Source organism: Haliaeetus leucocephalus, unplaced genomic scaffold (genome assembly GCF_000737465.1).
Source record: "Haliaeetus leucocephalus isolate CR32 unplaced genomic scaffold, Haliaeetus_leucocephalus-4.0 Scaffold110, whole genome shotgun sequence".
NCBI lineage: Eukaryota > Metazoa > Chordata > Aves > Accipitriformes > Accipitridae > Haliaeetus > Haliaeetus leucocephalus.
Genome location: NW_010972546.1, coordinates 2,795,908 through 2,809,172, shown reverse-complemented (window position 1 = coordinate 2,809,172; position 13,265 = coordinate 2,795,908). Strand labels below are relative to the sequence as shown.

At 40.1% G+C, this 13,265-nt stretch overlaps 1 protein-coding gene across 2 annotated transcripts in view; it reads right to left on the bottom strand.

Moving 5' to 3' along the window:
- Window positions 1-13,108, bottom strand: part of ATP6V0A1 (ATPase, H+ transporting, lysosomal V0 subunit a1) — a 29,984-nt gene extending 16,876 nt beyond the window's left edge. Inside the window, exons 1-11 of one of the 2 annotated variants that reach the window (XM_010585620.1) lie at window positions 13,028-13,108; window positions 12,596-12,693; window positions 12,061-12,189; window positions 7,054-7,157; window positions 6,094-6,220; window positions 4,686-4,768; window positions 3,939-4,032; window positions 2,359-2,571; window positions 1,511-1,661; window positions 1,146-1,285; window positions 185-342 (exon numbers count right to left, since the gene is read on the bottom strand). In XM_010585620.1, coding sequence (XP_010583922.1) covers window positions 185-342; window positions 1,146-1,285; window positions 1,511-1,661; window positions 2,359-2,571; window positions 3,939-4,032; window positions 4,686-4,768; window positions 6,094-6,220; window positions 7,054-7,157; window positions 12,061-12,189; window positions 12,596-12,693; window positions 13,028-13,043 — 1,313 coding nt within the window. In that variant the 5' untranslated portion in view covers window positions 13,044-13,108. The remainder of the gene's footprint in view (window positions 1-184; window positions 343-1,145; window positions 1,286-1,510; window positions 1,662-2,358; window positions 2,572-3,938; window positions 4,033-4,685; window positions 4,769-6,093; window positions 6,221-7,053; window positions 7,158-12,060; window positions 12,190-12,595; window positions 12,694-13,027) is intronic. The other variant, XM_010585621.1, reaches the window with a different exon arrangement.
- Window positions 13,109-13,265: the final 157 nt, after the last annotated feature.

Genomic DNA, 13,265 nt, shown 5'->3' with positions numbered 1-13,265 from the left:
TAAGTTTTCGGGGTGGGGGGGGAAGCTGGTTTGAAACTTGATAGATATCACATTTACATCCCTCTTCCAATTCTACTTGAGAGTGAGTTCAGAAGTTTTTGTCTTCCTGAGCTAGGAGGACAATGGGGAAGGATAAGTCACCTGCTTATCACTGTCACTCTTTAGTTACCAACTATTTACTCACGACCAATTGCCTTTTGAGAACATCGGCCGCACGCTCCATGATGAACCGAACATATTAAGAGACTTGGAGAAGCAGTCATTGTAGATGAGGCCTGTGTAAGTGGAGAACAGTCCCATCAGCAGTATGATGTATCGACCACTAAAAACCATGTTGAACATCTAGTATAAAAAAAAACCCAAAAAGGAACAAAGAAAGTCAATGAGAACAAGGAAGGTCTCTCATAAAGATGAGACAGTAAGATCAGTCAGTTGCAGAACAGTATCAGCCATACAGACTAAAAGCCCAAAGTCTCTACTTCCCCATGTCAGGGATTGAGGGTGCAAGAGGTAGCACTGCAGAACAGAATCTGGATACAGAGGATAAACAGGCAGTGTGACTGTCCACAGAGAATCTGGGATTAGCTGAAGAGGATAAATTGCACTCCACACACTGATGCAAACCCCCAGCTGGCAGCATTAGTTTGGAACTAGGCAGTGCAGACCCTGTTCAGCTTTCTCCGTGCTCTGTCAACATATCTTAACTCTGGTTCACCTCCTGCCAATCTAAGCCCCGAGCAAGCAAAACCCATCTAGATCAGCAAATAAGAAGAATCTTGGAGATACGATATACATGTACAGAAGTTAGAGTTTTGCAGTGACTGAACCCCTTCATGATCCAACCAAGTTTTGGGCGATTTATTTACAACAGTTTATCTGCTACATTTGCTAGACCATTTCCTTCAAACAAATGAAAAGAATAATTTCCTATAAACATCTGAAAGGAAAACCAACGGAACTCACTACTATTATGAATTATGCTACTCGGTCTGTGGTCTACAGGCTTCCCAGTCTGTCTGTGTGCTTCACAAATTTCAAATGTAAGGAGTAATGGAGATTGCCAACTCAAGGGGGAAGGATGTCAGAGTTGCAGCTTGGTTTACCTTTGTTTGAAATGCAAAGCTCAGCATGACCTGCCATTTTACCTCATTGTCACTCTTCTGTGACAGAATACGACTTTCCCTAAGCACCATCCAGACAGCAATCAGAGTCATCAGTATTCCATGGCCAAAATCTCCAAACATCACAGCAAACAAAAACGGGAAGGTAATGATCGTATAGGGTGCTGTAAGAGAAAAGATGACACCCCTAGTGCACTGTATTTGAGTAAGCCCAGATTTACTACAGTACAATTTATGCAATTTAGCAATATAATTCCCAGCTTCCCCTCTGCTTCTGAAAGGTATTAAGTACTCTATCAGAAATTTTCACATAGGACAGACAATACAGAGAAACACCATAACTAAAAAATTGAGATAGATGTCTTGGACTTTTATAAGTATGAGTTTACCTGGATTTATTTCCCGATATGTTCCAATGCCATAAGCATCAACAATGTTTTGAAAGCCAGAAGTAAACTTGTTAGTTTTGTTGTATGTTGGTGGGGTCTGATTGGTTTGCATCCTGTTTAAAATAGATGGGACAGTGGATCCGCTGTGCTCCTGTTTAAAAAAAAAAAATTAGAAAACTTGTCCTCAGAGCACTGGAGGACAGAGTAAAACACTACTTTCTCATTAGCATTTGGAAAACTACAAGGCTGCATTTTTGTCCTGTGCTTGCATGATGAGAAATATACTTGAACAGCTGAGGAAGGTTGCCAAGTTTCCACCACTCTCCACTTTGTATGGCAGGAAGAGAAGCACTTGTAGTAAGGATGAACATTGTCTGATTAGGACAGACAAGAAAACTCATGCAAGATTCTGTTTTTTTAAAACAGTAAATGAAATGACATCAAGACACCCAACTCTATTATCTAACTCTGAGCAGAGGGCAAGCTTGCTAATGTCCTGGATAGCTCCTTTCAGTAAGTTCCACTATGTATCTAAACAGCAGGACTACAAAGCACAGCCAGGTTAACTAAATGTATCAAAGGACTCAAACACAGGAAAATGCCTTACTATTACAGCATTTTCCTGAACTTAAAGCTTTACACAACATATTTGTTACAAAGTTTATCTATGAGCCATGACTCCTGGATGTTAAATAAACGGTCCTCTGTGAGGACTGATTCAAACAGCCCTAAGGGATTGTTTTCAGAGACTCACAATTCGGAAAAATCAATTAATCCATGCTGTGTTTGCTGACAGTTGATAGTCTGCTTGAACAGCAGCAGACAGGAGCAGTACAGCAGTTACTCACAGTGCCTCTCCTGAGAGCAAACTGGATAGAATCGAGGTCGGCAACAGGACACCAGACTTCAGCAATCAAGCACTTCTGTGTCACATCGATATTGCACAAATTCAGGGTATGGTAGATAGCCTTCATCTTGCGTACTTTGATGAACCAGACACGGATATTTTTAGCGGCTGCCTGCAAAACCCTTTGGCGATGATCCTCTGTTTGGTTCAGCACCTTTCATAGAGAAGTAGGATAAAGATAAGGCAAAATCATTGACCAAAACTCAAAAGCATACAGAAGTGCAGTGTGAAATTGGGCTGACCAACAACACATGCCTTACCCACCAGAGGACGGATGGATAAGCCCTTTCCCCCATCCCATGCACAAGATTGCAACAAGCCTGCAATATATGTTTTAGTTTCCATATTAATTAGTGCAGCTAAAAGGTTGTAAGGCTTCTTTCCAGGGATACTTTTTGACTATTTTCCTCCTCCAACTCCAAGGTCAGCGGGTATTTCAAACAAAGAACTGTTCAGAGACCACACAGAACATTTTTTCCTCCACCCAGGTTAAAAGAGCAGAGAAGAATTCTACATGTGAGGTGGACGTTGCCTTAAGAAAACACACAAAGATTACAGTGAAAGACTTTTTTACTGAAGGGAAAAGGAGAAAGTGTTTTCTACTGAGGGTGTTTTCCAATTGGAACATATCTAACTCGGGCCAAGTCAGATTTCCAGGCTGGAAAGTCTTAGACTCAAGGAAAAGTGAGGACACAGGGCACATATGGCTTTGAATCCTACTAGTTAAATTGCTTCTGAGTTCTTGTCTACTTTAAAATTGGTAAACAGCTGCACTACACAACTCCCAGCTTGAGACAGTTTCTGTATCAAATAAGCAGTCCAAATTCAACTGTTTTTCCTTTTAGTTTCTGAACCTTTTCTTTCTTTTTGTCTCAAATCCCTTCAATTTTTCTGCATTATAAGATACTGCCTTTCTTCCTTGAAGCAAGCATCAAGTATTTCAGAGCTGGCACCCAGTAGATTTGTGTGCTGATTACTTTTTACCACACTCAGGGTGCTGCACAAGAGATTAGTTGTAAAGCAGAAGCTCTTCAGGACAGCACAATGTGAAAATATGAAGACAGGCGGAAAAAGGAACAGCTAAGTTAAGGTTGGCATTGTTATCTCAACTTGGAAATAAGTTTAAATATTTTCAAAGTTCTTGCAGATGAAACAGGCAATTACACAAGCATGCTTTCAGAGTTGGAAAACATGCTATCTCCTTACACATGCATATTCCTCTCTGCTCCCTGGTATGCAGTTCTCTGTCGATGCTGCACTTACATGTATATAATTAACTGCTCAGCCCTCCAGAAAGCAAACCACCCCACCATCCTAAACCCCAACAAAGAAAACAACTGAGTAGACAGTCTCCAAACATCTTTCTTGCACTGCTGAGCTGCTGCTCTCAAGCTACTTGGAGGTGAAAATACGGTCATCTAATAGGGCCAAAAATTCTCCTGTTTTAATAGGATCCAAAGAAGTTTTCAACTATATTATTAAAGAAAAAAGAGAAAGGGGCATTGACCCCAGTTATTTTACCATCTGAAGATCATCAATTCTGGTATTGACACCAGAAGCCATTTCTTTCCGCTCCTGTGGTGTTTCTGGGCATGGGTAGAGGGAGGCACGGAATCTGAAAGACATGCAAGCCACCTTAGTAACAAAGACAGAAAGAAGATAAATCAGTCAGGGAAATAGATGGCTGAGCCTGAACACACAAATAAAGCAAGAAGCACCTTAAGAGAAGTTTCTGATCAGCAAAGACTGCCAAGCAGAGTTTCAGTCTTTAAATCAAGTGGGTGCAGAAGTTTGCTTCAGGCCAAACCAGAAGCTGAATGCTTAAGAAAATGGAAGTGGGAGAAAATCCTTTGTTCCCTGTACTGGCAGTGTCTCAAAGGTACTGTCCCAAAGTTGATTAGCCATCCCAGTTCAGGGTGCTGCTATCACACCAATGCAGCTGCTAGCAGTAGTCACTGTTGATCTCCCCTGTGAGAATATAGCCCGCTGACATCCCAACTAGACCTGTCTGAGAGTTCAACACTTGAACTCCCTTTGTTTTTAGGCATTCTCTAGCAAAGCAGTCACCTACTTTGACCATTACAGGCTTGGGGAGCGGCTAGTTTGACTGTAAAATATGTTTCAGCTACTTTTGGTACATTTTATTTGCTGTCAAAATATGTACTCCTACAGTCACTGTGAAATTAGGAGTTGAAAAGTATCAATATTAAGTCATGCCAATGTGTTTCAAATATTTGAGAGAGCTGCCCAGCTGTAAGACTTTCATACCCTTCACATATCTTCTTGACTCTGTTCTTCAGCTGGTCGCCTTGGAAAAAGATGATAAACACAGACTTGTGCACATAATCCCCCTAGAACAGAAAAAAGAGTGCACTGTAATAGCTCAGCTATTTACAGAAATTAGCGTTATAGCAAATTACAACAGAGTTCTACTTTTCCTTCCTCTGAATCTGTACATACGGAATTTATATCTGCAGTGCGTCAAGAATGTAGCTTAACAACACTGAAACAGTCACAAGGAAAGCAATTTTCTTAGCCTCAGTATAGAACACCCCTACCGCACTTGTGTTTACTGAAGCAAAACATTCTAGATTATCTGTTCTATGTAATACAATAAACAGGAAAGCCTGGGAAGATCTCCAAAAGAACAGAGATGCAATGAAATATTTCTCAGCCCTTACTGCAGTCAGCTCACCTACAGAAGCAAGCACAAAGCTAAAGAGTGAATGAAAATAAGATGAAGCAGAGTTTTAACAACTGATTCTCCAGGGAAGCCAAGGGCACATTCTTTGTACAGCTGTTTTCATGTTGGTAGCCAGGTCCCCTTTCCTGCATTTGTTGACAAGTTATTGTTCTACCTTACTTAGGAAATTTTAACATAATGTTTCAAGAATAATTACATTAGGTGTAACCTCAATTTAAGGAAGTGTTGCACAATAAGAACAAAGTCTCTCCTAGTAGACAGATAATTCAGCAGGTCAACTACCAGCAGTCGGTGGGACAAGAGAACAAGTCAGCCTTACACGAGAAACAAAGATGCAGTTACTGAGTTTCAACTCTTCTGTCTTTGTTCCAGGGCAGCCTACATACAGCCGTTCTTTTTACTGGTTAAGAGCAAGAGTTCCTGAAGTTTGAGCACTGTCCCTTGATTTGAGCAAAGAGGACACTGAATGTAAAACCAGGCTCAACTACAACATGTACTATTTATATCTGTAATAAAGCCAACAATTTTCAGGTGGATGTTTAAATTATTGATTAGCAAATAAGAAAAAACAAAAGGTCCAAGTTCAGAGTAAACGAGCTACAGATGTTACACACTGCTAATGTCCAAAAGAGCCTCTTTCAAGGAGGATTACTACTTATTCAGAACTGCATGCAGGAGTTGCATTTGTAGTTTGTTCCAGAGAAGCAACTATGACCTGCTGCAGTCCAAATTTTGAGTTGTTTTTTCCCCCTTTCAACAGCATTCACCATCCATCCTGCTATTTTTGTTTTAATAAAACAGGAAAACATTTATCACTAAAGCCTCAGAAGCTGCAAGTAGGTACTGTGAAGGGACGCAAAACAAACGTTTGCCTGCATGGAGCTCATTGAGGGATAGAGGCTTGGATCTATAGATCTTAGATCCTTTTACACATCTGAGGCTTTTGCTGCTGTAAACAATAGGTCCTTTTACCGTTACAGGATCCTCCAGGGGGTTTTCAATTTCTGCTTGACGCAGGAATACATTCCCTCGGCACACTCGCCATAGCATGCGCTCAAACATGGGGATCCGCTCACGGTTGATCACACCAGCCACAAAACTGTAAAGGGAGCAGCATAAATGTAAGTTCTGCACCAAAAAGAATACATAGTCTAACACCCAAAACACTGATGGCAACTGGAGTTTAGCATTAGATTGAAAGCTAGAAAAATCTTGTTTTAAAATTAGTTCTTTAAGCAAAATGGAAGGTCTTTTAAATACATAGAGATAAAAACACAACAAAAACAACTGCACTATAGCACAAGCTATGCCTTTTAACAGAATGAAATCGTCTATTAAAAAAAAAATAAATCACTGGTCAAAGGAGAAACAAATGCATTCAGACATACAGTTTCTATGCCTGCTAGTCTTCATTTCAATAGGTTCCTGGCACATTACATGGCAAGGATTATAGCAGTCAAGGCTACCATTGACTATGTTCTAGGCATGTGCTTCGGAAGACCTCACTAGTTCAAACCCCTATGTCCAGATAAAAAATTACACACGCACAAAGACAGTTGGGAAGCAGCTAATAAAAAGGATATAGAACTATACAGTTTTTTCAGACAATTATGTGCCCACAGTAGTTACTAGTTTCCACAACGCTGTGAGAGCTCAGAATGTCTGAAAAAGCAACCAGAACAGATTTACAAGGAACGAACTAGTATAATTTTTTGTGCAGACAGAAATGTGTGAAGCACAAATATGAACTGGGAAGTTAATGTACATAGGACAACAACAGAGACCAGCAACTGGTTTTAGATCAGCCTTCATCTGCTTGATGTGCCAGTCTGGAAAGTTCTACAACTGCGCTCAAATGGTTGTAGATTCCACAGGCTGAGCATAAGCCAACAATCCTAAAGCCAGACAAAAGAAAGCAGAAATTGCCATTACCCAAGTCGTAGTGGGGCACCTCTTCCCATCTCGCTTGGTTCCAGGAGTGAAGAGGATTCCTCCAACAGGTCTGGATCCGCCATCTGCTGATGATGCAATTCAGCCTGAATTCACAAATCAATTAATATCTAATGAAACTAGTTAGTGGCATGCAGGGAACGAGGAACCAGGAGATAGCTTGGGGAGACAAAAAAAAAAAAGAAAAAAAAAGAAAAAAAAGAAAAAAAGAAAAAAAGAAAAAAAGAAAAAAGAAAAAAGAAAAAAGAAAAAAAAGAAGAAGAAAAAGAATGAACGAACACAAGACAGCAGAAAAAGGAACTAGATGATAGAAAAGACAGCAGGAATCACACAAGGAAGGAGAAAAACAAGAGGAGAAGTGGAATGGCTCAGCAAAGCTTCCTTACAAGAAAGGTCTCAAGATTGCTGCAGCATAATGATGGGGCTGTGGGATATATAAGTCTGAAGAAAGGCAGAATTCAAAAAAATTTATCAAGTTTTAAATACAAGTGATGTTCCCAAGAACCATTTTTTAATGGCACAAAACAGCATGACACACTCTCATCTTTCCCTATATCTTAAACGGAGAAAAATGTGAAGGTAGATGCTGATTCCCTCTTGCGCTACTTCTGCATTTTCTGCATATTAATAAAGATGCAAAAGACGTTTCTAAGAGGTGCCTGGGAAATTATACTTGCACTTAAAGTAGCCTGGGAGTCTCGTTCTACGCAACAGGAAGAACGATACACAGGTAAGTCTTCCACAGACAGTTTAACTGACCTTAGGGCAACTTGCAACTTCACAAGGCTGTAACCCTACAACCAGTTACGCAAGACCTGCATACCCTGTGTGTGTTGGCCTTCTGCCATACTCCAAAGCAAAGGCAATACCTCATTCATTTCAGAACGACGTGACCATAGTTTGATTGATTCCATGTTACTTGCCACATCAGTGTGGATACAGGGTCAGAATCAGTAACAAAACCTGGAAGTACCGGACGGTAATTTTCTTTACTGGCTTTACAAAGTTCTCCCTTGAGGAAAAACACACAATAATTCCAGCTTAAAAACATGCTTACTGATTAAATCTTTTCATTGTTCCAAGATATTTATCCTTATTCACTATATGTATTATTGCCAGACACATAAGATGCAGACTGCATAGGGCAGTCTGACGACGTTGCTCATTTTTTTACTAGCCAGGCATTAAAATAGGATGCAGTTTTATACTGTCCTTCATTGCAACTAATTTGCAGCATAAAATTCTTGGGAATATAGCTTGTAAGCATCAGCATTTCAAGTCAGGAAGGATGCTCAAATCACATCCTCTTGTGCACCATCTTCATCCTTCATTCAACCCCATATCATAGTTATTTCTACCTCTGCAGCTTATATAACGAAATGACAAGAGTTACAGTTCCTTAGCACAAACAGAGGGCCAAATTCTACCCTCTGTGGTATACAGGAGGTCTTCCCCACACAGCTGTCAAGGGAACTTTCCAAAATACACTTGAAAGTAGAGTTTGACCCTAGAACACGTAAAATGCATGCACACATACAGCGCAGCCTTGCAAAAGCATATAGCAAGTTTAATGACTCAGCCGTAGTTTCTTTGTTTGTGCTGTGTCATAATTTTGGTGAAAAACTCTGCAACATTTTACTTGCATGTCAAATAAAAGTATTTACCATATACAAGAAAAGCTTTTGCAAGGCTGACATGAAATGCAGCTGAATTGCTTGTACACACACTTGCTTTAGCTTACAGATGTTACAAAAGTAAGGGAGCCCTTAATTTAGTTTGGAAAGCCAACAAGAAGGATTTCTGATCCTTTCAACTTTAAGGCAACTTGTTGCAACATCAAAAACTGAATGAAAATTTTGCTTCACAGAGAACACAGCCAAAATAAGAAAGTTTGGTACCCCAAAACAAAACATACAGACCAAACATACCAGTGATTATTTGATATCTAGATTTCCGGATGTTGAAAAACAGCAAGTTAAAATTTTAAGAGGCTTGTATTGTATTTACCAGTAATCAAGATACTCTCTGTGATAATTTTTGTGAGGTGCACCACATTTTAGCATATGAAACACAAAAAAGAAGGATAGCACACGTGAAAACTTTGGATCTGACTCCCTTGAGAGAGTAATTCTTATAAACATTTAATATTACCTCTGACCCTTTTGGGCTATGCGTCCTTTATTCAGGACGCTGTATAAAACAGAGAGAAGTCCTGCTTAGAGCGGTTGAAATTACAAAACAAAGCAGTTTAGAATAAATTTGGATTAGACCAGTTTTACTAAACAAGACTTTTCTTCCACAAGGATTATTTGCATAACAACCCCTACGTTCTTTAACTTCATTTCTCAACAACTACTTTGATACGATGATCACACCCTTTCTAGAAAGGAAACGGCATGGCAACATCAGCTCTGGTTCTGGAAGAATAACTAAAGCAGCACTGTAAGATTTAACAGAAATAAAAAATTGAGAGGCTATGTAGAAATGAAAGAGCTATCCAGCTACAATGCAGAAAAACAAGGCTCTAGGAGATTTACTTTGAATAAGAGTTTTCACCAGCAGCAAGTGAAATATCATAGTTATTGTGAAGTATTTTTACTACACCAGGTCACTCAGGATTGGAAAAAACCAAGCATTTGCATGCCAGTAATTAGAATGCAGACCTTTAATTATTAAACATTTTCAAATTGCTTGTTTTTCACCCAGATCAGCACCTTTAATCTCAAGGCCTGAAGATGAGGTTCATTTTCCCTACTCTTGATTATAGTTCTGCTCTGTAACGGCTCTGGATCACTACACACAGTGCCATACAATTCAAGCCCCTTTCAGTTCACAAACAGAACAAAAATCAATTTTCACAAGAACTAAAAGTAATTTATTTCACCATCTAACTTATTAACCCAGAGCCCAGACAGAAATTACAGATGCAAAACAAAGAAAAAAGCAGATGGCAAGAAGAGTTAGAGGAAAGAGAGAAAGGGGACTGCATGCCATTAACCATTACTTTTCCAGTCTTCTTTTACGCTCACACTCTAGGCAAAACTTTCAGAGAAATCTCTCCAGCTCATACTGTTCTTCACAAGCAAAGACAAGAAGACTGAGAAAAGGAGCATAATTATCAACATGATATGTTGAAACAAGAAATGGCTACTTTGACTAGAATGGTCATATGAAGAACAAGTGAAAAAATTTTGCCATCCTCCCTCCCCCAGTGCACAAACTCCAGAGGGCAGAGCAAGTGCCAAGTATAAAGTAATTTGGATAGTAAGCCATTTCTTGTGCAACTTATTACTATGAATAACACAATCTTAATTACAAGTTATTGAAGTCTTCAAGTGTTGAAGGTACTGTGCAAATGACAGCATGAAGAAATGAAGCATTCACCACTTCGGGATAATAAGTAGGCAGCACAAGGCTCAGAAGTCCTGGACTAGTCAGGATCTCTCACGCACAGCTGATTGCTGTTTATCATGTGAACTGAAACAGTTTTAAATTTTCAACACCTATGTTTTACTGAACTTCACACATGAGCTGTTCAGTTTGCTTTTACATATAGCAGTACATTTTATTTGTTGTATTTTGTTTTATTATTACAGAAAACAGTTATCAAACAGGAGCAGGAACGTATCTAAACTTTCTGTGGCCAGTTCATTTAAGTCTGACATGAATTCCATTTTGTGGGTGACCTGACACAGACTGCTTAGAAAATTGATTTTGATCTTTAAATTTAGTATGATCATACTGTACTTGAAGAAAAGCAGTAGCCAGCTTTCACCAGAGAGGACAGTAATTAATAAAATGCACAGCACTAGCTGTACTTGGTTTTACTCAATACTCAGAACAGGCAGGCAGTGGCCCCTTAACGCAGCTAAATAATAGATTATCAGGTTAACGCTGTTTGTCCAAGGAGACACTGGTAAGTGACCATTCAACACTTAAAGATGAGGTTTTTTTGTACTGAAACCAACCCCATGACCAATCAACCAATCACACTAGCAGCAGTATCTATGTCAGCAGTGACTAAGACTTGTGTTGGCACGGGAACAACCTTAGTGCCTGAACAGGCAGCATCCTATGCCAAAAAACCAAAAAACAAACCGTTAGATAAACGGTCTGAAGTTTGCAGGAGCCCAGCTCTACTTGATCACAGCCTTTGTAAATACCAGAAGCCATATCTGTTAAGAATTCTTTGATCAAATCCTTGGATTAGAGGAAACAGGACATATACTCAGCAAAAACATGTCCTCATTCTAAAAAACATACAGGAGCTCTTTGAGAAAACTCCCTAGACTTTCAGATAGTCAAGCTTTACAACAAAGGATTATATCTTCTCTCACACAGGCTTTATGTCTGTATCATGAATGACATCAGAGAAGCTCTTCTCAGGTCCAGTGAAACAGTTGCCAGTTTCTGGCCTAGCAATTATTTGACAAAATGTTGAAGATTTTAAAAGGCAGCTTTGCTCCAGAACTTGCCTCTGAAAACTTTAGGGTTTGATCAAAGGCTCAATCAAATAAACAAATAAACAAACAAACAAATAATCTATTCAGTGGACTTCGTATTTTGACCCTAATGAGTAATCTCCATATAACCTTTCAAAGGCTAATTCCTCTGTGAAAGCCAGGCATGACTGTTTATCTCCATATGTACCAAAGAAACTCTTACCCACTGAAGAAAGGGCTCACTGTAGCACCAAATGTTTGGTCTGTTGATGTGCTTTAACGACCACTAGCATCTTAATTATTGCACACAATTTTTAGACAAACCTTAACTAAAACAAACCCAGAACAACATCATAAGAGGTAAATCGTGGGTAGCTATGTGTACTGCATGAAAAATGGAAAATAATTTGAGAAGCTTTCTTAAACAAAGCATAAAAATGACCCTGCTGTCCAAAACAGCAACTGAAAATATATTTGAGAATAAAAATGGTAATTTATGGGAGAAGAACCAGCTCCCCAAGTGTTAACCCGCCCCCGGTATTCTGACCTCATCAAAAAATTGCTGAGTTTTACGCAGTATAAATTTTAATTCTGTCAGCTCCAAGAAGTTTCTCTTCAGAGCTTCCTGGTTTGTGTTGATTTCTTTAAGCTCATTTTCAATTTTCTCAAAGTTTGCCTGCAAGATGTGAAAAGGAGAAGGAAAAAGGACTTAAAGTAATTCCATAAATGAGTGCTATTAAGTCTATTAAAACAAGAAAGTAGGCAAGATGCTTTGCATCCCCACACAATTTGCATGCAATTACAGATGCGTCTCCAGTCTGCTATGGCACACAGTTCCAGATCAGTGACATTCTCTTCAGGCAGTTTGAAACTTCTCATACTCAGCCAGTCTTTTATAGACTGGATTTACACAGTGTTCTTCAAATCATTAAAAACCCTCATAAACTTCAACACAGACCCACCATAAACCACGCAGTTCCAACAGTTTTTGACTCAATTCAATGAGTATCTACCAACGGAGCTAATTTCCCCTGTTTCCATCTAGAGTCAAATACTACTTGAGTCTTAACGCACATCATTACCTCCAAGTCAATCATGTCACGTGGAAAAGGCACCTCCGGGTTTTCACCGGTGTCCATGATAGGAATATTTGCTTTTTTAATCTCCTTCTCAACAAACCCTGGAGAGACAGCATTGTTAATGTTAACTAAAACAATACTTCAATGTCAAACTGCCGCTGTAACCTCCACCTAGCCCGATGAGCAGATGTGAGTTCTTTCACCTCCTACTCCAAGATCGTCTTATTTGGTAAGTTATCTTTCAAGCAGGAAGCGAATCCCTGGAGGCAGTCTGACTGGCTGACACAGAGGAGAAAGGCAGCCTTTGCTCCTCTGGTCAGTGCTTTGTTTTCTGACACTGCCTTGCAGGTTTAGCCTCCATTGATTTTTTTTTTTTTTTTTTTTCGGTAAAAGCTGCAGCGTTCAAGCCATATCAAAACCCAGAGAGAAACGTACTGAGCTTGCGGTCCATTTCTTCACACCTCCTGACTTCGTTAACGAATTTACGCTGGAACACGTTCACGTCGGGGTTGAGCTGCAGGGAGAGGCAGGACACCCTCAGGACAGCCACCGGCACACAGCCGCGGCCGAGGGCGCCGGGGCCCGAGCACCCCGGGAGCGAGGGGCGGCCGCCCGCTCCCCGCCCCCCCCCCCCACCGGCCTCTTCTCCGGCGGCACCCGCCGCGGCGGGCGC